General features: G+C 47.4%; 1 protein-coding gene across 1 annotated transcript in view; it reads left to right on the plus strand.

Annotated features, from left to right (window-relative positions):
- The first annotated feature begins 393 nt into the window (after positions 1–393).
- The window catches only part of Mtmr12 (myotubularin related protein 12), a 75,105-nt gene continuing 49,461 nt past the window's right edge, over positions 394–26,037 (plus strand). Inside the window, exon 1 of the mRNA XM_051150983.1 lies at positions 394–588. Within this exon, the coding sequence (XP_051006940.1) occupies positions 508–588 (81 nt within the window). The 5' untranslated portion in view covers positions 394–507. The remainder of the gene's footprint in view (positions 589–26,037) is intronic.

Here is a 26,037-nt window from a genome sequence, read left to right on the forward strand (position 1 = left end):
GCAAAGGCGTTTGAACGACTTAGTGACCGCAGGATCATTGGACAAACGGCGACGTTCTCGCTATCCAATCGTGGGTAAGTCCGGAGAGAGCGCCCTCTGGATTGGCTAGAGCAAATATCTCTTCAGGTAGTGCCCCGTGCCAATCAGAGGACGCCCGGGGGCGGGCTCTGCCGCAGACAGCCGAACAGAGCCTGCCATCAGAGGCGTTCAGACTCTCTGGACAACAAGGGAGTGGGCGTGGCCAGCGCTAGGGCTGTGGGCGGGGCCTTCCAGCCCGAGAAGGGCGAACGATAGTAGGCGTGTCCCAGGTCAGTAGGCGGGGCGCGCGGCCTGGGCGGGGCGAACGGTGTCAGCGGCGGAGCCGGATGCGGGCGGTACCGCCGCCGCCGCGGCCCTAGGGATGGGCGGAGCCCCGGCCGCTGGTGCTGGTGGCCGCCGCCGCTGCCCGAGTCGGATCCGGATCCGCCGCATCTGGTGCCGCGAGTCGTTGCTTCGCAAGGCGGCGGGATGCTGGGGAAAGGGGGAGTCGGCGGTGGCGGCGGCACCAAGGCGCCCAAGCCCTCTTTCGTGTCGTACGTGCGCCCTGAGGTGAGAGCGCCCGGCGAGCGCGGCGGCGGGTGGAGCGGCCGGAGCAGGGGCCCTTCCTGCCCGGGAACCGGGCGGGGCGAAGCGGCTGGACGCTTTAGGGCCTCCGGGCGGGCCGCGGCCCGGACCCCTGCGGCGGGCCTGGCAGGTGCTGGGGCAGGGCCCTGTCGCTCGCCACGGTGCCTGTAGGCGGGAGCCGGAGCCGGGGATGTCGTGCGGCCGCCGAGCCCCAGGTATCCCGGAAGGGAGCAGAAGGCAGCACGCAGCCTGATGGGTATGGTCTACTCTGGAGACTTTCTCTGTGAGTCTTGTGAGCTCATCGGCTACGGGACGCCGGCTGCCTTCTGTGCCTTTTGATGCCGCAGGCGGGACGTGGTGCACTGCCTTCCGTCTGCGCTGCTGTAGGGAATGTGGGTTGGCCCTGGTATCTCCCCAGAGAAGCCTGCTCACGCTTCTTGCCATTTCATCTCACCCCTTCCAATCTGCAATTTTTGGTGAAGAAATGTTTTCACTCGGGAAGTACTTTATGAGCTCCTACTGTGTGCCAGGTACGATCCTGAACTAACAAAGATCGCTCCTTCCTGAGAGCTTATGTGAAAAGAGAAACAGTAAACGATATGCGTAAGTTAATTGTATGGTATTTAGAAGACCCTGAGGGGAAGGCATCTTTTCATTCTTGCGAAAGTGGTATTTCATTCAAGACTTGGAAGACGTTAGGTCTAGGTAAGGAGTTCTGGACAGCCCCAGTGTAAGGCTGCCCTTTGGCTCCCTGCATGAGAAGGCGGCACAGGAAAGAGGTTGGAGAGACCAGACCTCCTAGGCTTCTACAATTTTACTTGTTTGTTGGTTTCTTTGGTTTATTTGTTTGTGGGTTTATAGGTCTTTCTGTTATGTAGCCTGGCTGTCCTGGAACTCACAATGTAGTCTGGCTTTGAAGTCACTGAGATCTGCCTGCCTCTGCCTCCTGACTGCTAGGACTAAAGGCAGTACTACTACCGTGGCCAACTTCTGCAATTTGATCAGTACTGTGCGGGTAGATGCATTACCAAATTCTGTGCCTCCCTGTGCCTTCCCACTTTTCACCTCTGTTAAGGTGGAAAACAGGTGGGCCAGGGATGAGAAACCAGATACCTAGGGCCTGCAGCCTTTGCATGTGTCTCGTGAAATGAAGACATCTCGTGGAGAGTACTAGAACGGGTCCTGTTTTTAGTATGAATTTTCAAATAAAAACGACTTCCTCTGTCATAACTTGATAGCGAAGAGGCAGGGTTATCTTACAATTTCGACAGACTCACCCTGTATCCCATAGAGGTAATGTGATCAGTTTCTCTTTGTCTTTAGTGCACCGTAGTTGAAAGGTAACCGATTTTAACCTCTCCTGTTTAGTGGGAGTAAACTATGAGTGAAAAGTCCTCTGAAGTGTGGCCAGAGTTCACAAGTGCTCATTCTTTCATCTGAAAAGTGTGCTCTTTGCTACAGGCCCGGCTGCGGCTCCTTTGAGAAGTAGTGGGGAAAGCAGTGCGTGTCTGTCTTTAGAGCAGGGCTGTGAGGTTGCTGTGCACGCTTGCTGTAGTCTGTTCTGGATGGCGTCCTCCACTCAACTGCCTGGATTAGTAAAGGATAATGGGAGGAGGAGGCAAGAGAGCAGTTTATTTTTATGTAGCTAGCTTTGCTAGCCATCGTGCTACTGGAAATGGGTGAGCTGCTAGCTTTGAGAGTGTTGCTAATGGTCCTCAGCGCCCTGAGTCTGATAATCTCTTGGTTCAGCCAGTGGGAGCCACAAAACACTTTTATGAAGACTAGCTGTACAGTATTTCTACTCAGCTTCCACTTAACTGTCTGCCTGTCCCTGTCTCATGTGTCGTGTGTGTGTGTGTGTGTGTGTGTGTGTGTGTGTGTGTGTGTGTTTATTTATTTTTGGTCTTTGGTTATACCACCCAGAACCATACCAGTCTGAAGAGGCCCAATGCATCTGTTATCACATTTTCCCTGTGTGCAGTTATGGAGAGAGGCCACAGGGCCTCCGTCATGATAAACGAGTGCTCTACCACTGAGCCACACGTCCCAGCTCATCACCTAAATTTGCAGTTTCTCAGATGCTTTCATATCTGTGGATGACTTGAGTTGCAGAACCTTCTTCACACCTTGTCGGGTAATGATGCCTGCTCTTGGCAATGAGCCTGCTGACAGATCTTAGAGCCTCCAGAGGCAGAAGCCTTCAGTAAAGCCAGACTAGAGCCTCTCAGGAGTCAGCACTTTCTGCTCGAAAGCGCTGGGTAAAGTGTTAGAAGGTGAAATCATTAAACATGATCCTCTTTTTCTCCCTTGTGATCCAGAAGGCCTGCAGCGCTAGCCTAGAATGCTGGGTAATAGTTAGCGCCGGCTTCCGTGTCTCTGCCAAAGTGACCTGAATTGTTTTGTCATGGATTCTACTTTGGGCATGTTTTGTAATCTGTTCAGAGGTCTCTGGTAAGTGGGAAGCCGATGGTTCTGGAAGTTGAGGGCTACAGGAGGCAGATTTCTGGGGCCACCTTGCTACTTGATAGCTGATCCCTAGAAATATCTCAGCACCCCTACTCTAGCTCAGCCTCAGGCACAGGTTACAAAGAAAGTCTGGCAGTGTGCAGCAGGCATATTGAGCTGTGTCCCAGGGAGGCATCTGGGGATAGTTTGAGTGCAGAACCACGTTTCATGTGAAAATGGAACACCTGTGTGAATTACTGTGCCTGCAGGAGCCAAAAGTATTCATTGTAGGAAAATGAGATAAAGTTATACAAAAAACAAGTAAAAGTTAGAAACTTGTGCTGGCTGTTGTTAGGTCTTGCAGAGGATCTAAGTTTGGTCTCAGAACCAACAGCACCTCATCACCACCACTCGTAACTCCAGTCAGGGTATAGGAGGCCTCCTCACTTCTGCCTCCTCAGACACATACATGGGGCAAACATTCACATACGCAAAAATAAAAATAAGTCTTAAAAAAAAAAAAAAGGTAGAGGCAGGCAGATCTCTGTGAGTTCGAGGCCAGCCTGGTCTACAAAGTCCTGGATAGCTAGGGCTACACAGAGAAACCCTGTCTCAAACAAAACAAAACAAAACAGGCTGGATTTGGTGCTGAGGAGATGGCACATTGCTTAGAAAGACCTTGCTGCCAAGCCTGAGGACCCGAGTCCAACCTGTGGTGTGGAAGGAGAGAACCATTTCCCACAAGTTGTCTTTGACTTCCACGCTGTGGCATGTGAGCACCCACACACATACACACACTCTAAAATTAAAAAAAAAAATCATGTTAGGAAATTACAAACTGCTGGGTGTGGTGGCTCACACCATTAATCCCAGCCCTTGGGAGGCAGAGGCAGACGGATCTCTGTGAGTTTGAAGCCAGCCTGTTCTACAAAGAGAATCCAGGACAGCCAAGACTACAAGAGAAATCCTGTCTCAAAAAAACAAAAACAAAACTCGAGCTGGAGAGATGGCTCAGAGGTTAAGAGCACTGACTGCTCATCCAGAGGTCCTGAGTTCAATTCCGAGCAACCACTTGGTGGGTCACAACCATCTATAATGTGATCTGATGCCCTCTTCTGGCCTGCAGGTGTACATGCAGACGGAACACCGTATACACAAAAAATAAATACATAAATAAATAAATAAATAAATAAATAACTCTTATTTGCCTGATGTGGTAGCACATACCTTTAATCTGGGCACTTGGGAGGCAGAGGCAAAGAACAAAGAGATTACAAATGTATTAACTTACATTAATATCCTGTTACATATATGTGTACAATATATAGGTATGGATGCAAAATGGTATTAATATTACCAATCATATTCTCAGCTGCCTCTTTCACCGAAAATACATATTGTAAACACCTCTCCATATCAGTTGCTAGACTACAGTCAGGCTTTGTGTCTCAACAGAGACACAGTGACAGGAGAGGCCAGGCAGCACACACAGCCAAAATAGCTGATGGGATGGTTTTGTACTTAGAAACTGATGCTGAACGACACTGTGATTGTTCAAAATTACCTGTTCTTTGCTAATGTACTTGACATTTTAGAAAGGGTCTATTTATTTTATGTGTATGAGTGTTTTCCTTGCATGTGTCCCTGACCCGAAGGAGGCCAAGAGAGATCATCTGATCCCCTGAAACTGGAGTTACGGATGGTTTTGAGTCACCTTTTTGGGTGCTGGGAACTGAATCCAGGTCTTCTGCAAGAGTAAGGAGTATTTGTAACCGCTGAGTCATCTCTGCAGGCCTTGTGGTCAGTTTTAGTGATTAGATATGCCCAGAAGCTTGAACAGCAAGGCAAGTAGGCAGCACCAGGAGGAAGACTGGCTTTGACAGTACATCCCACTTTGATAGGATGCTAAACAGAAAGCTTCACGGTGCGTGTGTGTTCTTTAAAACAGCCTTGGAAAACTTGGCTCTCACAGTGCTGCCGTGCACACCCATTTTTGCATGGCATTCCAAATATGGTTAAATTGTACTTGCTTATGGGGTTTAGTCAGTGTTTGGCTTGGATATACTAATAATAGTACCAGAGACTTGTTTTGTGGGTTTTTTTTTTTTTTTAGATTGGGGAGAAAATATAATTTGTCCTCCAGTTTACAGATGTGTAAACTGAGTCTGCAGGGTTAAGTGCTCTTGCGCAGGGCCACAGGATTACTGAACGAAGAACTGTCCTCTAAAGATCCAGAAGTGACAGGGCCTAGCCAGGCCCATAAGAATTCAGGAAAGGTTTTGTGTGGTCCTGAGTGTGTAAGAAAGCAGGCTGCAGAGTGGCACATAAAGCCTGGGATCCCAGCACTTAGGGAGGCAGACAGGGGCAGGCAGAGCTCTGAGCTCAAGCCAGCCTGGTCTACAAAGTGAGCCCAGGACAGCCAAGGCTATGCAGAGAAACCCTGTCTTGAAAAAAGAAAAGAAAGAAAGCGGGCTGAGCAAGCCTTTAGGAGCAAGCCAGGAAGCAGCATTCCTCCATAGGATCCCTCAGTGGTGGATTGTGACCTGGAAGGGTAAGTAAGGCAAGTGAAACTTTTCTTCCCCAAGTTGCTTTTGGTTGGAGTGTTAAATCACAGCACTAGAAACGCCAAGACAGGGAGAAAAGGCAAGAAGGGAGATGGAGATGGAAAAGGAAATTTTTGTTTTGTTTTGGGGTTTTCGAGACAGGGTTTCTCTGTGTGGTCCTGGCTGTCCTGGAACTTGCTTTGTAGACCAGGCTGGCCTAGAACTCACAGAGATCCGCCTGCCTCTGCTTCCCCAAGTGCTGGGATTAAAGGCATTTAAAGGCATGCTCCACTACTGCCTGGCTAGAAAAGTTTTTATTTTTATTTTTTAAAGATTTATTTATTTATTTCAATGGGCATCATTGCTTTATCTGCATGTACACCTGCAGGCCAGAAGAGGGCATCAGATCACATTATAGATGGTTATGAGCCACCATGTGGTTGCTGGGAATTGAACTCAGGACCTCTAGGAAGAGCAGGTGGTGCTCTTAACCCGCTGAGCCATCCCTCCACCCCTGGAAAAGGATTCTTTTAATTTGTAAGAGCCTTTTCTCTTTATCCGCCAGGACATATGTATTGTTTCCTAGACCTTAGGTCCATTTCTTTGGTGAGAACTGGATTTGTGTATTTCTTTTTTTAAAGATTCATTTATTTTATTTATTGTATATGAGTGCTTTATTTGCCGAAGAAGGCATCAGATAACATTATAGATGGTTGTGAGCCACCATGTGGTTGCTGGGAATTGAACTCAGGACCTCTGGAAGAGCAGGTGGTGCTCTTAACCACTGAGCCATCTCTCCAGCCCCGATCTGTGTATTTCTGACAGTTCGATCCTATCATGCAGTGTTTAGACTGGGACGGTCTGTTCTGTGCCTCGTTCTCCTTAGCCTTATCATTGTGGATTCAGGGAATTGTCATAAGCAGAACAGGGTTGCCCACATCTGGTTGGGGCACACTCCAGTGCTTTCTCACTGGTGTCATTTCATGACAGTATCCTCCTTGGCTTTGTTAGATGCTCATCTGGGAGGTTACTGAGCGGGTACCGGGATCTTTGCTTTACTCCAGCCTCTAGAGTTCAGCAGATGTTTACCTAGCATCTGCTGTATCTACCAACCATTGCTTTAGGCATCCAGTAGAGTTGTAGCAATCTACAAAATAGACACAGTGAAACAGAAAAATCTTCTTCTTATGTATATTTTGAAGTGTTTCCCTGTGTAAACCCAGCTAGCCTGGAACTCTCTACGTAGATCAGGTTGGTCTGGAAACCAAGATCTTCCTGCCTAAGTGCTAGGATTACAGGTGTGCACCTTGCTGGACCACTTACTTTGATGACTTTCATGGATAAATACTATGAAGAAGAAATTAGCTTAGGCTGAAACAGATGTTCTGCCTCGGTCCTATATATGAGACAAGGCTTTTCTGTGCAGCTCTGGAACTCACTCTGTAGACCAGGCTGGCCTTCAACTCAGAGATGCACTTGCCTCTTGCCTCTCTGAGTGCTGGGATTAAAGGCAGGCATCACCACCACCTGGCTTATATGCATTACTTTTTTTGTTGCTTTTTTTGCAATCAAAATTTAGTGTGTGTGCATGCACATGCATTTATGGGCACACCCCAGCATGTGTACAGAGGACAACTTTGAGGAGTTGAGTTGATTCTTTCCTTCCACAGTTTAGGCGCCAGGAACTGAACTCATGTCGTCAGTCTTGGAGGCAAGTGCCTTTGCTCACTCAGCCATCTCTGTGGTCCCCGCTTTTTAATTTGTAAATCTATAACTCCACTTTCTCCATTTTCAACATTTATTTTTTTTAAATTTAGAAACTTTCTTCTTTGCTTTTTTATTTTTATTTTTGGTTTTTCTCGACAGGGTTTCTCTGTGTAGCTTTGGCTGTCTTGGACTCACTTTGTAGACCAGGCTGTCCTAGAACTCACAGAGATCTGCCTGCCTCTGCCTCTCAAGTGCTGGCATTAAAGGCATGTGCCACCACACCTGGCTCTCCTCTGTTTGTTAATGCATTGAGTGCTTGCCATCTGTGTATATGAAACACACTACTTTTCTTTTGTTAGTGGGGATATTAAAATATAAAGCCAGGTCCTCCTTCTTTTAGCAAGCATTATTTATTATTTATTACCATTGTTAATTAATTCATTTGTTGGGCTGACGATTAAACCCGAGGCCTGCATATGCTTAGGCAAGCACTCTAGCACTGAGCTGTATCCCCACTGCTCCCATCAAATTACCTCATTGAAGTTGGCAGTCACTGAAAGTGATTTAATAGGCCATGGAAGGACATTAAAAGTTCTCCCTAAAATAGCTGGGCGTGGTGGTACATGCCCTTAATCCCGGCACTTAGGAGGTAGAGGCAGGCAGAGCTCTGAGTTCGAGGCCAGTCTGGGCTACAAAGAGAGTTCTAGGACAGTCAGGGCTCTTGTTATAGAGAAACCTTGGGGGGAAAAAACAAAAACGTTCTTCCTAAAATAATCACTTTCTTAGCTGTGGCTTTAGTTTGATGATCTGTCCACGCTTCCGCTTTTGTTTTCCCCTGCATGTGTTTCCTGCGGCATCTCCCTGGGTCAGATCCAACACCATACAACTTGCAGATGGAGGGCGCATCAGGAGGCTCTGCCAAGCAACGCTTCCTGCGTTCTGACCAAACAGCTGCCACTTGCAGCCTTCCTCTTAGAGCCGGGTCACCCTTCACGCTGCCATTTCAGGGTTGCTCTGAGGGCTGGAGTGAAACTCAGTCAGCGGTGCACGTGTGAGGCCCAGGATGGAAGAGGAGGACTGCTGTCAGAGCCTCAGCCTGCGGGAAGCCCACAGCTGAAGGCTAAGGCCGTTACCCTTCCCTGCACCGCCTCAGCCGGGTGTTGGATGCGCCTGGATGGTTACTGCATGGCACCATCCCATGTGTCATGTGGGTTTCAGAAAGAATCTGTTTTTCAGGGTAAACTTTTTCCTTAAAAAAAACAAAACAACATTGACCCCCCCCCCCAAAAAAAAAGCCTCACATAGGTCTTTTTGTGATAAAATCAGTGTTACAAAGTTACAATTTGAAAGTTAGAAAAATAAAATCCACTGTAGGCTTTGTACCACAATTAAAGCAGTAATTCCGCCCATGAATCTGTCCGGTGTGTGTGTGTGTGTGTGTGTGTGTGTGTATGTGTTGTGTGTTGTGTGTTGTGTGTGTGTGTAACAGATGTCCTTTCCAGGCTTTTTCATTTTTTGTTCCTTTATATAGTTGAGAATGATTTGACTATATTTAAAATTCTGACCTAATGAGAACACAGTTGTCAGCCATTTTCTTTACTAGCATTCAGCCTGTGGCATTTTGCTAGTTTCATTGTGTGGTGTGGACTGACTTTTCCTCTTTCCTCATTTCTGTCAGGCCAAATTTTGTCCTTTATTACGTGTGTCCAGTGACTCATTTAAAGTGAATCAAATGAAATCACACTTAGCTTAAGCAAAATAAAATGACATCTGTTTATTTCAGAGGCATTTGCAAGATCATGCTGCTTTAGTTTTATATTTCAGTAGCACAGATTCTCCCCATTTGTCTCTTGGCATCCATCCCATATCATCCTGGTGGCAGGTAGCCTGTCACGGTGGCCTTCACACCCCACATCATCCTGGTGGCAGGTAGCCTGTCGTGGTGGCCTTCACACCCCACATCATCCTGGTGGCGGGTAGCCTGTCACGGTGGCCTTCACACCCCACATCATCCTGGTGGCGGGTAGCCTGTTGTGGTGGCCTTCACACCCCACATCATCCTGGTGGCAGGTAGCCTGTCGTGGTGGCCTTCACACCCCACATCATCCTGGTGGCGGGTAGCCTGTCACAGTGGCCTTCACATCCTCTATTGCTTGTTTTTGGGGGAAGGGAGCCAAAACAGCAGGGCTTAAGTGCGGGCGAGGGCAAGAAAACCCTGGCTGGAGTGGTGAAGTGCTCTGAGGAGTCCTGTCTGTAAGTAAGGTTGCCAGGTTCTTTTCAGTCCTCCTGACCTGCTGGGCTTTGATAAATTTGCCTTTGCTAGGAATTGAAAAACAAACAAACAAACAAATGCCTAAGAACCTGGTGGTGTGGTTCAAGCCTGTATGCTAAGCCCTTCAGTAGCCAGGGCAAGAAAGTCTTGAGTTTGAGGGCAGCTCAGTCAGGGTTACAGTGAGTTCAAGGCTAGCCTTGGCTACATAGTAAGTTCCTGTCTCAAAAAACAAAGTAATACAAACAAAAAAACCTGAGACAGCCTGAAAAACGAAAAAATTTTCAAATAAAAAAGTCTTGCCGAGCCAGGCTTGGTGGTACACACATCTAACCCAGCACTCCGGAGGAGGATCTCTCTTAAGTTTGAGGCCAGCCTGGTCTACAAAGCAAGTCCAGGACAGCCAGGGCTACACAGTGAAACACTCTAGAAGAACCAAACAGCAACAACAACAACAACCCAAGAACTCAGTCTGTGGTACACAGAAGGCAGGGGCGTTGTGGGGTGTGTGACAGCTCCTCAGTGTTGTCGCTAAGGTAGCCACTGTGACAGACCAGAGCAGTGAGACAGCCGAAGAGTAAACTGGTCACAGTGGGAATTGTGGGTGGAAAGAAGATGCCATGATATCACGAAAGAGCCTTCAGGCTGTGATTCTAGAGGTTTCTGGTTCTGGTCACCTTGATGGTGACCTTAGATGTGGCCTTTGCCCTTCTGTCTCTTCTAGTCTCCTGGGCCATAGATAAGCATCTTCCCCGCAGGCTTATTTCGGGGATGAGAAGAGATACATGTTGACTATTCTGCTCCACCCTGGTCTTGTGGCAGATGCCTAACAGCTTAGAGATACTCTTATTAGTAATCATAGCTAGAACTGGAAGATTCTTTACTTGTTCAGCATCTTTGTGTACCTACCATTTGCTTAACACAAGGTTAAAATTAGGAATCCAAAGAACTCATGTGTGGGAGCTTCACAGTCTGTTGGAGAGACAGCAGGTCTCCAGATGGCTGTAAAGCATGGAGGCAGGAGCTACCTAACCCAGCAGCGAGGCATGCCCAGAACGCCAGGAAGCCAGGGCAGAGGAGGCCCGCACACAGCATCAGGCCTATGTGTGGGCTTGGGTAAGGTCAGTCATGCAGTAGGACTTGGTGTGAAAGGAAGGTGCTAATTAGACGGGCAGATGGGAGGGGCAGCTTGAGCGCTTACCAGGTGTGTTGGGAATGTGTGCTTGGGGCCTCTGTCCCCATCTTACCCAGGCTTTGTATCTCTGCATGACAGTGGAAAGGGGATAAATGTACAGGAGCATTTCCAGGCTCTGGAAGGACTCGTTACCACTAGGTCAGCCTGGCTCTTAGCAAGCCTTCGGGTAGACTCGGTGTGCCCTGTACCAAGGCTTTTGACCCCTCCCAGCTATTTAAGCAGCATAGAGCAGTTCTGGGGAAGATTGTGGAGAGTGGGTCACCCACACCACCTGCCTCTGTAACTGCTGCTAGTCACTTCCCTTAGCTTAGGTTATGAAGCAGTGTCAGCCCAGTACTGACACCTGTCACCTTGCTTTCACCGTTGCACTTCCCAACATGGCCATCGGTACTTCCAACATGTTCGCAGCAGTGAGTCTCAGTTCTGATCTATGAGGAGGAATAAGACCATGTACTTTATAAAGATGCTGCTAGTCTTACATGAAGTGATTCCTGGAAAGCTGTTGACACAGTACTTGGTAGACAGTGTTAATTGTTTTTGTTTAATTTTTCTGGTTTGGGTGCTGGTGTTGAATCTGGGCTTCATTCGTGTTACACAGGCATGCTACCACTGAGCTACATGGCCGGCCCATGCTGTTGTCATTATTCCTCATTGCCTTGGAAGCTGCAGCGTGTGTGTTGTGTGTGTGCGTGTGCCCTCTCGCACATGGGTGCACCTGCCCATGCATTTGCCTTTCTTGAGCTGAGCATCAGAAAATGGGATGGGAAGGCGGTACCCTGATACTGCGGACAAACCCACGATTCTGTAGGTTTCCTGTTCAGACTCAGCCACTTGATGGTGACCTTAGACATGGGACTGTCATTTCCTTGAGACTTCTTATTGTAGCATTTGGACAGGCTTGTTTTGAAGATGAGAAGAATAACCACATTTACTGAGATCTGGACTGACAGGTGCCTTCTGTCTAGTAGCATATGCCACCACTCTGTGGCTGCCACCTAGTCAGGCCTCCTTGCCTGTGCTTTGTCTTTTCATGGGAGTTCAGAGTTGCTTTGATGTCTTTCTACAGCTGTATCTCATGTCTAGGACTTCAGAGGAAGGCCTGGGGTTCAGGCAGCATGAGAAGTCTTGGAGACACACGCACGCACACACATGCACACACACACATCCAGTTCAGCTTGCTTTCCTTCTCTGAAGTCATCCCCTCAGGGTTCTGTCAGGATACTCTTTTCCTCACAATCCATAGTAAAGCAGTCACAGCCCCCCAGAGCCCCATTGTGAGAGCCCCTGTGACAGTGTCTTCATTTGTAGTACCACCCTCCCTGTCTAGAACTGCTTCTCTTTGTTTGTTTTTTGAGACAGGGTCTCTCTGTGTAGCCCTGACTGTCCTGGACTCACTTTGTAGACCAATCTGGCCTCACAGCGATCCCCCTGCCTCTGCCTGAGCTTGGGTTCGTAGGCCTGGTCTGTGGCTGTTTTCTTTCATGTGTGACCCAAGCACTCGTCTCCTGATTTTAGAGAATTAAAATTCCTGATTTTAGAGGTTGTGGGTTTTCTTTTCCCTTTTTTTGAGACAGGGTTTCTCTGGGTAGCTCTGGCTGTCCTGAAACTCCTGTGTAAACCAGGCTGGCCTTGAGCAAAGAGATCTGCCTGCCTCTACCTCCCAAGTGTGGGGATTAAAGGCAGGTGCCACCAAGGGGTACTTTGAGATTCAGGCATTCAAAATAAATCAACAATAACAACAACAACAACAACAACAAAAAAGGCATTCTGATATGCCTCAGGGGCAGGGAAGGTCATGACCCGGAAGGGAGACTTTATTTCAAAATTTGAGGGCCTTTCAGATGCAACCAAATGAGAAACTCAGAGAGGGAAGAGAAGGGGCGAGAGCAGTGTGTAAAGCTCCCGAGGGGCAGTGCTGAGCCCTCCTCTCTGTGTTGCTCCGGCTTTCCCCTTGGCAGCATCTGTCTCCCTTTCTTTCACTTGTGGTACAGGCTTTGGCAGCTCCCATTCTTGCCACTGGTGCAGTTGACTGTTCTTCTGTCCTTGAGTAATTGCTGTGAGTCTGTTTTCCAATAGGGCCTGAACCCCCTGAAGTCATGGCGGCCGTGCCACCCACTCACTGGCCTTGTTGAATCCTGTTCCAGGATAGGATCTCGGAAGGCAGCCGCCACATTGATCCCTTAGTGTGAGCCCTGCTCAGTCTTCATGCTCCTGATCAGATTTGGCCTGAGGTCCTTTGTTCCCAACCAGTCTTCCCCCCCCCCCCACCCGCCAGACAGGGTTTCTCTGGAGCCTTGGCCATCCTGGACTCACTTTGTAGACCAGGCTGGCCTCGAACTCACAGTGATCCGCCTGCCTCAGCCTCCCGGGTGCTGGGATTAAAGGCGTGCACCACCACGCCGGGCTTCCCAACCAGTTCTTTTTGCTATCACAGGGGCAGGTTTTTTGTTTGTTTGTGTTTCTTTTGAGACAGGGTTTCTCGGTGTAGCCTTGGCTGTCCTTGGCTGTCCTGGACTTGCTTCTTAGACTAGGCTGGCCTTGAATTCACAATGATGCCCCTGCCTCTGCCTCCCAAGTGCTGGGATTAAAAGCATGTGCCACCACACCTGGCTACTGTGGCAGTTCTCTCTCTCTCTCATATATGTGTGTGTGTGTGTGTGTGTGTGTGTGTGTATATATATATATATACATATATATATATATATATATATATTTTTTTTTTTTTTTTTTTTTTTTTTTTTTTGGAGACAGGGTTTCTCTGTATTAGCTTTGACTGTTCTTGACTCACTTTGTAGACCAGGCTGGCCTCGAACTCACAGCAATCCCCCTGCCTCTGCCTCCCGAGTGCTGGGATTAAAGGCGTACACCACCACGCCCTGCTCCTGTGGCGGTTCTTCAGCCTGTGACTTGTTAGATGCCTGGAGCGCACATGTGTGTGTTCTCATAGTTTTTTGTTCCCCAGCATTGAGCACATAGACCCTTTGCTTGGCCGTGGCTCACAGAACATAAGGGAGGCCAGCTAACTGATGAAGTCACTCCTGTGGGCCTGAGGTTTATGTTGGTATTTGTGTCTTAACTTTTTCTCTCTGACTTGACTTTCTTCATGGGGAGGTGTTTGCTTGGCAGGCAGGGTGTGTTCTGGGGATTCCTGCTGAGAAGTGTGAATGAGTGGTGTTTCCACTTCCTTCAGTAGATGATGAGCTATTGGAAGAGCAGGGCTCTCGTGTGCATTCTGGGGAGTAGTTTTGCCTTCTTCAAACCAAACCAAACCAGTCAGAAGCTCTGGGATACATGGGGTTCGTGCTGCGTACTGTAACCCCAGCATTTGGTGGAAGCAGGAGGGTTTAAACTTCAAGGCCATCCTTATCTACACAGAGAAGTCAGGGTCAGTCTGGGTATGTGAACCCTGTCTCAAACAAAAGGGAAAAAAAAACCCCAAACATTTAAGGGTCAGGAATACGAGAGTTGGTGTCAAGGGTAATGGTGGTGAGCCCTGGCTTCCCTGTCTCTGGCTCTGGGAACCTTAGAGACTTTACTTAGCCTTTTACAGTGTTATTGGCCTTATCTTGAAGGTAGGGATGAAAATTCCTTATCCCACAGGCGTGTCTAACTTAAAGCACTTGGGCTGTGTCCCAGGATAACTGTAAATGCTGTCCAACACATTTGTAGATGACAACATCTATGCAATGCAGAAGGTTGGACAAACATGTGAAAATAAATGACGTAGGCAAGACATCTATGAGTGGACATTGTAAACAACAGTGGATTACATTCAGAGGTCTGTAGACAACAGATGCTTAGTCTGGAAGTGCTAGTCTCTAAGTAGCCTCTTAAATGAAAATGACTTCTGGCTGAAACGGATTTGTATAGTGAGTGAACAGGAGAGCCCTTAAAGACCAGATATGTAGTTATAACTGTGTATTATTGTTACCTTGAACCAGACAGATTGTCAGTTAGTTTCTTACTGCATGCCTGTCTGTCTGTCTGTCTGTCTGTCTGCCTGCCTGCCTGCCTTCAGATCCTCTTTTCTTGGCTTATTATCAGAGTATCAGTGCCTGCAGTGGCCAAGAGCAGTGTATATAGCTTGTAGCTGTGGCCAGCAGCAAAGCTGTTATCCTGTCCTGCTTTTTGTTTGTTTGCTTGTTTGTTTGGTTGTTTTCTTTTTTTAGGGTGGTGGTGGTGTTGTTTGAGATGGGGTTTCTCTTGTAGTCCTGGCTGTCCTGGACACATTTTGTAGACCAAGCTGTCCTCGAACTCTGCTTTTTGTTTTTGATTTTTTTGTTTTTCAAGACAGGGTTTCTTTGTGTAGCCTTGGCTGTCCTGGACTCACTTTGTAGACCTGGCTAGCCTCAAACTCACAGCGATCCACTTGCCTGTGCCTACCAAGTGCTGGGATTAAAGCGGTCCTACTTTTTGAATCAGGGGGCTCAGGGAATGAATCTACTAGGAAGGCTGTCTCCGAGGGAGTCAGTCCTCTGACAGCACCTCCAGGAAGACTCTAGCTACCTACAACTGACTGATGTGTGGGTTCATCCAGGTTAGAGTCTGTATCATCGATGAGAAAACTTCCAGTTTCAAATCTGAGCTTGAATGTGCCCCTGTTCTCTCAGTAAAACTAGAACATACTTAAGAAAGTCAAGTAAGGGGGCAATTGGATGATATATGGCCCTAGCCACTTTAGTGCAGTGTGTTAGCTTTCCATTGCTGTACGAAATGCCTGGAGTAATTACCTGAATAGTAAAAAGCTAAGATTTATTTCAGCTCATGTATTTGGAGGCTCTAGTCCATGATTGGTTGGCCTTGTTTTTTTCCTGTGATGAGGTACTACATCATGGCAGGAGTGTGTGGTGGGGCAAAACTACTGACCTCCTGGTGAAAAGCATCAGGGTCCATCATCTTCATTGAGGAGAGCCTCAAAGATGTCCACTGTGCCACACTTCTTCAAGTTTCCATTACCTTCCAATAGCACCAGACTGGTAGTCAGACCTTTAACACAAGGGCTGTTGATGGATCGTCTAAAGCTTATCTATTACACTTAGGACTTTTTTAGTAGAGCTGAGTAGCGGTGAAGACTATTACCCAGAAAAAGAGTTACTTGTTTTTATATATTTTGATATATATGTTCTTTAGTGTATTTTCACTGATGATTTACTATATTTCAAGGGTAGGAGTTGAAGCTAACAACCCATGAAGGTCCAGTCTAAGCCCTGAGTTGGCATCATGTGTTGGCAATAAGTATGGGACGTACCATGACAGGCATCCAGAAAAGAGCTCCTTGTCAGTCTTGTGAGGAAGGCTAGATCAGGGAAAGCTTTCCAAAGGAGCTGTACTGTGTGGCCAGTGGACTGGACAGAGATTTGGATGGACAGCGTTGGGGACCTGTAGGTATTGAGTGGTCTCAGTACATGCTCAGGGGCTGGGGTCACACACAGGCAATAAGACTTGGTATCATAGCAGCATGCTAGGTGACAGGATGGTGGCCCGAGTAAGAGAGTGATGGGGAAAGCAGAGCATGAGACCTGAGATGCAGGCAGTAGACAATGGCTCCCTGGTTCCTGGAGTGGTTTGTTAGCCAGATCCCACAGGCGCCAGCTTCATAAGAGGCAGGGATGGATGTGGTGGTGGACTGGCTTTGAGTTGTGAGCTTGAAGAACTGAGGGGCATTCTAATGTGAGCATCCAGGGGGCTGTAGGGTACCTAGATCTGGAACTCTGACCACAGATGCATGGTGGATCATCATCCAAAGGACCTGTGAATGGAAGTGCTCCTCTAGGGAGTGGGGGCTTGTGGAGAGGCATTAAGGCCTTCTCAGCAAAGGGACTTGAGTAAGAGTGTTGGCCATTCTCCGTACAGGTAACCTCTGCCCCCCACCCCATTTGTTTTTGTTTTTTTCCTTCAAGAAAGGGTTTCTCTGTGTAGCCTTGGCTGTCTTGGACTCACTTTGTAGACCAGGCTGGCCTCGAACCCAGAGATTTTCCTGCCTCTGCCTCCCTGAGTGCTGAGATTAAAAGCATGCGCCGCTACACTTGCCTCCTCTGCCCATTTTCCGATCCCAATATTAGGACACTTTTCTGAGGGTGCCAGTCTGTTTCATCCCTTTCTGAAGGTGGGTGTGGGAAGGTATACACCTGTGATATCAGGAGGCCCCGGGCAGGAGAATCAAACTTCAAGGTTGCCCTCAGCTACACAGTCCAGTGGAGGCCTTGGCTCTGTGAGATGCTGGCCCCTTTCTTGTATGCTGTGTTGGTGATGGACATGCTGGGCTCTAAGGAGTTAGAGGTGTGTGCTGTGTTGTCTCTCACTGCTCTGCCTGGACTAGAGCAGATCATAAGCGATGGCTGTTCAGTACCGGAAGAGTGTGAGTGTTGAGGGGCAGAGGCAGCATCCCAGAGAGGAAGTCTGCAGATAGAAACAGGTCGGACCGAAGGAGAGAGAGAGTGAGAGAGAGCACAGCTTTAGTTGCATAGCTGAGGCTAGAGGCTCACTGCACTTTACTTGGCTCAGTCTTTTCTTGTGAACAATGAGAGCAGTAGTGCTATGTCACAGTCTTGAAAATTAACTGAAGTGTGCAGATAGGATTTTTTGGGCTTTTTAGTAACCATTACCTCAATTATCCAAGGAGCTAACACTTTTTTTTTGTTGTCTGAATTTTATTTTATTATTTTTTTAAAATTTTTTTTCAAGACAGGGTTTCTCTGTGTAGCCTTGGCTGTCCTGGACTCACTTTGTAGACCAGGCTGGCCTCGAACTCACAGCAATCCACCTGCCTCTGCCTCCTGAGTGCTGGCATTAAAGGCGTGCACCTGAATTTCATAATGAAAGTCAATTCATCTTTTTTTTTTTTCTCCTTGTCCAAATAAACCCTTTCCTCCCCAAGTTGTTTTTGGTTATGGTGTTTCATCACAACAATAGTAACCCTGACTAGGACATGTTTTGTATGTATGTATGTATGTATGTATGTATGTATGTATATATGTGTAGGCACGTGTGTTTGTTTATGAGTGTGCATGTGTATGTTTCGGCCTGAGATCAGTGACAGTTGTCCTCAGTTGCTCTTCCAGTTCAGCCAGTCTTGGTTGGCTGCTTGCTCTAGGGGTCCAGTTTTCACCTTCTGAGGCTGGAATCACCCCCCCTGGCATTTTAGGTGGGGCTCTGGGGACCCAAATCTGATCCTTACACTTGCATGGCATGTGCTTTTATCACTGAATTGTTCACCAGAGTCTCCAGCATTTGGTATTTAGAATATTCACTTTTTGTTGAAGTCAGACATACAGCATGAGGTGCTGACGCCTCCTCACTGGAGCCCTGTGATTTTGGGGCTACTCCTCAGAAACAGGTCCGAGACTGACAGCTCTTGTGGTGCTGAGAGTTGTGTAGGTGGGTCTCTTGGGTGACAGTTCTCAGGCTCTCATTTTCTCTGGCATAGACATTGCTAGAAAGGGTGTACTTCTCTGCCTGAGCATGGGTGGGGATCTTGGAAGATGGGGCAGTGGCAGCTGCAGGCCCTCTTGGAAGGGCTGTTGATTCTCTTAGTGGAAGCCAGAACAGATGCAGCCAACTCCTTTTGATCTGTGGAGGAAAAGTTTCAGAAATGAGCAGACTTGCTTTTCATGCTCTTATCCTGTTTTAAATTATAACAAACAGAAAGGATGCCCACAGCACTGAGGTAAACATTGCAATTGGAAATGAAGGAAGCCCAGCTCTGATCCTGCCACTCTGGCGGAACCACGCTTTGTCCCCATTCTAATTAAGTCCATGTCACTGAAACAGCCCCCAGTCTTAAAAGCCTAGACATACTCTGACCCCAGTGACAGCAATGTTTTGCTTTTCTTTTATACCATAATAACAAGCTTTGTCCCCTTTCAAGTGGAAGAGTAGGAGGTGCAGGACAGAGTACGTAGGCCATTTATAACTTACACGGGTAGAAAATTTGTCTTTCTTTGAAATGGGTTAGCTTTAGAAATTAGTCTGTCATAGAGGCATTTTTTTGCTTGATTCTTAACTATCATACATTTATTTCCTGCACATTTGAACATGATGGTTAATGAGGTCAGTGGGGAAGGAAAAAAAAAAAAAAAAGCTCCCATCACCCAAAGGACAGGGCTGCTGGAGAGGTGGCTGGTTAACTGGACAAGGCTGCTGGAGAGGCAGCTGGTTAACTGGCTGTTGCATAGAGACCCTGGAATGATGCCGGTCTGTCCCTGGAGGCTGCCTGGCCAGGTCTGTCCCTGGAGGCTGCCTGGCCGAAGTTCTTCTGGACCTGTTTCCTGAGTGACAGTCTGGATTAGTGCCACACATGGCATGGCAGTGTTTAAGGGAGCATTCTTTGCTTGATTTGCTGCCGTGGTTAGAACATTTGGTGATGCCAGCCTTACTAATGGCCACATCTAGCTGTTGTTTCTTAATCTCCCATATGCTCTCTGTCTCCTGCCGATTTCAGAATCTGCTTATTAGGAAACTTTTAAAGTTATATTTTAGTTGTTAAATGTTATTTGTGACAGAGACTCATAACCCAGGCTGGCCTAAAGCTCGCTCTGTTGTCCAGAGTGACTTCAAACTCTCATTTTTCCTCCTGTTGAGGACTGTGGAAGCCTTAAATTTCAGGTTTGAGTTACCATGCTTGGCCTTTTATTTTAAATATACATGTGGGTTTTTTTAAAAAAATATTTATTTAATTACTACATATACACTGTTCTGTCTCATGTATGTCTGCACACCAGAAGAGGGCAACAGATCTCATTAAAGATGATTAGGAGCCACCATGTGATTGCTGGGAATTGAACTCAGGACTTCTGGAAGAACAGCCAGTGCTCTTAACCACTGGGCCATCTCTCAAGTCTCCATATATATGTTTTTAATTTGTTTTAATTATATGTATATAAGTATTCTGGCTGGTTGTATGTATGTGTGCAGTGTACACACAGTGCCTACAGAGGCTGGAAAAAGATGTTAGATTTCTTGGAACTGGAGCTACAGACAGTTGTCTGCTGGGAACTGAACCTGGGCCCTTTACAAGAGCAGCAAGTGCTCCTAGCCAGAAAGCCATATATTACCACCAGCCCCCTGAATTCAGATTTTGAGACAGGGTCTACTGGGTAGGCCAGGCCAGCCTTGGACATGCGATCCCTCTGCCTCTCCCCCTGAGTGAAGCAGTTAGTACCACTCTGCCTGGAAATTGAAAATAAAATATAGGTAGGAAGTGTGAACTCTATTTTGAGTTATTTGTTAATTTAACCAAGGCTTTGAGATTTACTGTGTACCAGACCTTTATTAGATTCTGGGGACCAAGACTTGCCCCAAAGCTATTGACTTCAGGGAGATAGGTAATTCTAGGAGAGACACAGGATGTTGAAGGACCTGGCAACAGAGGTTTCCCCGAGGAAATGATCTTGCACTGAGCCAGTGCCAAAGACGGATAGGAAGCCATTCAAAGCAAGAGGAAATGCCTGTGGAGAGAGCTCCGGATGAGAGGGTGTGAGAGAGATGCAAGGGGCTGAGAGAAGGCTGAGTGTCTGATACAGTGATGAGGACATGGTGGGAGGCCAGACGGGTTAAGTAGGTATGGGCTTCATAGTCTTGAATACTGTTTTTATCCCATGCCTAAGCCAGAGCAGGCTGTGTTCTGAAAAGGTCGTTCCTACCTGAGGGTGGAGGGTGGGTTAGAAGGAAAGCAGATGCAAGCAGCCTAGTTGAAAAGCTATTGCAGTGGTGTGGGTAAGAGATGAGGCGACCTCCAATGGGATGGGGCTGGTGGACAGAGGGAAGGATTGTAGTATCCTTCCTAGGTGATGCTGATAGACTTGGTATGAGAGTGGACGTTGAGGCTGGTTGGAGGGGTGTAACAGGCACTCTTAGGATGACCTTTAGGCTGTATAAACTCTTGAAGGGAAGCACTGTCTTGCCCAGACAGCAGAACACAGTAGCGCTAATTAGGGTTGGAGCACAGTGAGCCATGATACTCACTGAACTCTCCACAGTTGGGAGGGCAACCAGGAGATTGCTGCTTTCTACACAATGGGGTGAGTTATAAGGGAGTACTCTGTCAGCTTGTGTGAATGAAGCTCATGATTTCTTCCCTCTACAGCAGGCCAGTGTCACTTCGGTCCACTACTTGTGAGGAGTAGGTGTGATGGTTAATGTTGGCTCAGTTTAAGTGGATTAAGAAATGGCACTCAGAGGAAGGATAGCAGGTTTCCAAGAAGAGACTTTATACCCTATGAGCATATACAGGGGGAGGAGGTCCCCCTCAGGAACAGTCATAGGGGAGGGGAGTAAGGGGAAAATGAGAGGGAGGAAAGGATGGGAGGATACAAGGGATGGGATAACCATTGAGATGTAACAAGAATAAATTAATTTTTTTTAAAAAAGTGAAAAAAAAAAAAAAAAAAAAAGAAGAAGAAGAAGAAGGCATTGAATCCCCTGAAACTCCGGGAAAAAAAAAAAAGAAAGAAAAGAAAAGAAATGGCTAGCACAGCCAGGAGGTGGTGGCACACGCACTCCTTTAATCCCAGCACTCAGGAGGCAGAGGCAGGCGGGTCTCTGTAAATTCGAGGCCATCCTGGTCTACAGTGTGAGTCCAGGACAGCCAAGGCTACATAGAGAAACCCTGTCTTGAAAAACAACAGCAACGAAAGAAAGAAAGAAATGGCTAGCACGCTTTGGATGTGGAAGTGAAACATTTCTAGAGTCAGCTTCAGGGGGCCTCTGACCCACCCAACTAATGGACTGAGCCCTAGGTAGACTTACTTATGATGGCATTTGGGGAGGTGGTAGAAGACAGGAAGTCACTGGAGTGTGTCCTTGAGAACTATATCTTGCTGTGGTTCCTTGTAGTATACTGTTCTCTCTGCTTCTTGCCCACCATGGCGTGAACACCTCTGCTCTGCCCGCCTTTCCACTGTGATGGATTGACACTAAGCTGTGGGCTCCCGTAAAGTTCTCAAGTATGTGACTAATACAGCAGCCGTTTTTTGTTTTCCCAGCAGTACTCTTGGGGGCTTTCTCCTTGCTCCTCGCCCTCTTTTTTGGTGACAGGCTCTCCTGTAGCCCCAGCTGTCCTTGAACTGAGGACAGTGGAGGTCTTGACTCCTGAGCCGCTCTACCGTCCAAGTGCAGAGATTCCAGCATGCCCCACACGGCCAGCTTCTAGCGGCACTCTGTGGCGCTTGATCTGATTGCAGGTGGGACTAGAGCTGCTTGACTGCTCAGCCTGTTTTCCTATTCCTTGTGATACAAGACACATCATGGCATTCTGCAAGAGTGCAGATACCTGGGCATCAGTTGTACTGCTCCATATCCTGGTTGGTGCCTTCATCTGTACAGGAAGTGCTCCAGGCTATGACGATGTTTTGAAGGATTGCTGTGAGGGTCAGATGAGTTAACAAGCACAACGCCTTTAAACAAGCCAGGCGTTTGTGGCTCAAGAAACGTTCATCATCGTTTACCTGTCACAGTGAGGCTGGCCCCGAGCTCACTCTGACAGAGGCCTGGAGACCTTGGCGGCGTTCACAGATTGGAGAACCCTGAGCACAGAGTGTGCACTGGGTCCTGATGCAGTAACACACTGGGCTAAGGGAGCGGTTATATTTATTCATCTATTGGTAAAGGCCACATTGCGAAGCCTGCGGTCTTTTGTCCAAGGGGTTCACAGGGACAACAGCTTATGCCTTGACATAAGACAGCATGATTGGGAGGAACATGCACATGTGGGAGTTTATTTCTTTGAGGTAGGGCCTCATTTAGCCTAGGCTGGTGCCTCATTTCTCCTCTGAAACTTAGGTTGCTGGTCCTCTTTAGGCCTCAGTTTCTTCATCTGTCAAGTGGAGATAGTACTGGGGCTGAGGGAGACTAGGATGCTAATGGGGAGATGGATCTGGTGTGAACAGACGCTTATTAGGTGTTGGCTGTTATTGCTAGGTAAGCCTATCAGACTGGGTAGGGAGGACTTTGTCACTGTGTGCCAAGTTCTACACTTTCATTAGTGCAGCTCAGGTCTTGATGACTTTTGACAGCATTCCAAATAGGTGAGGTCTCGGTGTGATCTGGATGTGGGGGGAACAGGGTGTTGGTGTAGTTGATTTAGTGCCCTTTGAGACAAGGCCTGGCATCTGCTTGGTGATAAGATTGTTTTCAGTGGCGGCAGCAGTGACAGTGGCCGCGGCAGCGGCAGTGTCTTGCTGTGCTCTGGCCTTTTCCTTTCCTGGCTCCAGTGCTGAGGAAGTGTGATGAATAGTGGCAGTTTTGGTCGGAAGCTGAGCAGGGTAGGAATCCGTTGGCTTTTCTGCCATGCTCCTCTGATGTTGAAATTGCCAAATACTTCGTAAAATATGTGGCTCCTGGGTGAGTTTGCGGTTCCCAGGTGACTTTGTTGCTTTGGATTTTCCCAAGACTGAAACAAGACTGATTTTCAGTTAGCAGCTAGGTGCCAATATTAAAATGTATGTAACATTATTCTGGGGAAGAAGGCGGTGCTTTTAAAGTTAAAGGCTGTAGTAAGTACAGCCTCTTCCTCACTCCAGGAAGTGCTCTAGAGATTGCTGGCATTCTGTGAACACCATGTGGGCTGTGACCTGTGCTTCCCCATGGAGACAGTGGGTCTTCCTCCAGGGCTCATGCTTCTCAGTTTCTTTTTTCCTCCTCTTCCCCTCCTTTGTTGCTTTGTTTTAATTGAACCCAAGGTTCAAGCCTACACTGAGCTATACCTCAGCCCAGTCTGGGCGCACATACTCAGACTGCCCTCTGTGACCTGAGCCTTGCATGGGCTTCTGTGGCACAGGGCAGGCAGCACAGCTCTTCACGTCATCCCTTCCGACCAGCTCTGAGAGTGGGACTCCTGCCCTTGCCAACTCCTGCTCCTGATTCAGCCCTGTGCTCTGTCTCGAATGACATTTATTGGAGATAGTAAATACTACATGCTTATTTTTCTTCTCTACTTGCCTTGTTTCCGTTTTTAAAAATTATTTACTTTTATTTTATGTGCTTTGGTGTTTTGCCTGCATGTATGTTTGTGTGAAGGTGTCAGATCTTGGGGTTAGAGACAGTTGTGAGCTGCCATGTGGGTGCTGGGAATTGAACTCCGTTCACCTGGAAGAGCAGTCTATGTTCTTAACCACTGAGCCATCTCCAGTCCCTCCCTTGTCTCTTGTTGCCCATGGGATAAAACCCAAATCCCTTAAGATGGCGCACACCTCTCACGGTGTCAGGTGCCCGCTGCCGTCTTTTGTACCTTCTCTTCATTTTCTGTCTGCTTATGTCCTTCATTGTCATTTCTTAGAAGGCTGTTGCCAGTCTCTTTTCTATATCCTCCTCTGTTCGTCTTCCTGCAGCGTGGTGCCTTTTGTGCCCCCACAGCCCTGCGGCAGTGCCCTGAGGAGAGCATCCTTCACAGTATAGTGTAAGGGTGTTTGGTAACTGTTTTCCCATGCTGGACTACATGCGCCCGTTTTTCCTTTGGGGCTCAGCTCCAACACTTGTCCAGGATTCATTTAAATGACCCCTGTCTTCTATAAATGACCTTCTTTCTGTGTACTTACACATTTCATCTACCATAAGTCATACTATATTCTACTTTAAGAAAAACCAAAACTATATGTATGTGTCTGTGTATATGTATATACACTGTAAGACTTAGTTTCAGAACGATAGGGTTAAGAATAACGTGGAATTTTTGTTAAGTATTCTGTCTGTAGGGGGCAGAAGCCGATCTGTGTAATTTCTGAGGCACCATGTGTTTGTGTTTGAGTCCAGGTCTGGTGATACACAGCCTTCATCCCAGCACTTAGGAGACAGAGGCATGCAGATCTCTGAGTTCTAGGCAGGTCAGTCAGTTTGGTTGAGAGTGGAGTTGAGAGGCAGTGCAGTACAGTTGAGTTCCTGACAGTTCAGTTTGTGGACTGAATTCAGAGGCAGTTTTACTGGGAGAGTTTTAGAGACAGGATGAAGAGAGAACAAGCTAGACACAGGTAAAGTTAGAACGAACCAGAAAGCAAGAAGGAGCCAGAAGATGAGAACAGATTGCCAAAGTTAGTATGAGGCCAAGCAGAGCGATTCAGTGAGAAACTGAGAGAAACCAGATTGAATCAGTCAGCTTGGAAGAGGAGTTTAAGCCAGAAGAACTGAGTTAAACCAGCCAGTCAGAGCTCAGAAAGAGCTGGAAAGGATGAGCTTATTCAGCTTAAGTCGAAAAGGCTGAAAACATTCTAGGCCTAGATTAGACTGTATGGACGCTAGACGCTTCCAGGACTAGGCCTAGGTTAGCAGGAGGCAGTAAGCCTCGGAGATGACAATTACATCAGGCAAATAAAAGTTACTTTTATATTTGGCACTCAGTGTGAGGTACCAAAATGTTGTTTTTAAAAGCAAAATCCCAAACATTTGATTTTACCAACAGACTCAGGAGCAAAGATGCTGGGATGGAAGCCTGTTAGCTCAGAGAGGCAGAGAAAGCACCCAGCTGACCTTAATTCCTACTCAGTCGCCATTCCAGAAGGAAAAAAGTCCCTTCTCTGACTCCACACTGTCTTAAAAACTCCTCAAGTCAATGTCCCTCTTTCCTGTATCTTTCGGTTTTGTTTGTTTTCTTTCTTTTAAAACATTATTACTTATTTTATGTGTATGAGTGGTCTATCTGGATGTACACCTGCATGCCAGAAGAGGGCATCAAATTCCAGTATAGATGATTGTGAGGCATCATGTGGGTGCTGGGAATTGAACTCAGGACCTTTTGAAGAGCAGACAGTGCTCTAGCCCCTCCTGTGTTTTTGTTTGTTTGTTTTGTTTTGTTATTTTGGTTTTTTATGTTCATTCCCTGTCCGCTGGGTGCTTGCTCTGCCTCTAAGCTAATAGGCGTTCACCCTAGTATCTGGCTGCTCAGTCTTCATTGGTAAAATTGAACGTTTGGGATTTTGCTTTTAAACAATACCTGATGCCACCTGAACCTCATGTATTTGAGGCTATAGCTGCTGCTTTTGTCATTTGACTCCTTTCTGGTGGTTGTGACATTAGATCCTTATCCTGTGACTCTTAAGAGTATTGTACTGTTGATGCATTGGGTGGTGTGAGTCCAGTCATCTGTGGCTTCTCACTGTTACAAAGTTGACCAGAGTTAGCGTTTTGACAGTAAACATAATTCCACTGTGACAGATGTGTGCCAACAAGGGAATTGTTGGTGGTGACACAGGTGTGAGTCAGAGAGCTGCCAGCTTCTGAGAGCTGTGTCTGTAGCTCCTCTGTGCTCCCCGCCCCGTGTAACTGCTCTGTGCCCCACCCCCATTAAC

The sequence above is a fragment of the Acomys russatus genome, chromosome 9 (genome assembly GCF_903995435.1).
Source record: "Acomys russatus chromosome 9, mAcoRus1.1, whole genome shotgun sequence".
Taxonomy (NCBI): domain Eukaryota; kingdom Metazoa; phylum Chordata; class Mammalia; order Rodentia; family Muridae; genus Acomys; species Acomys russatus.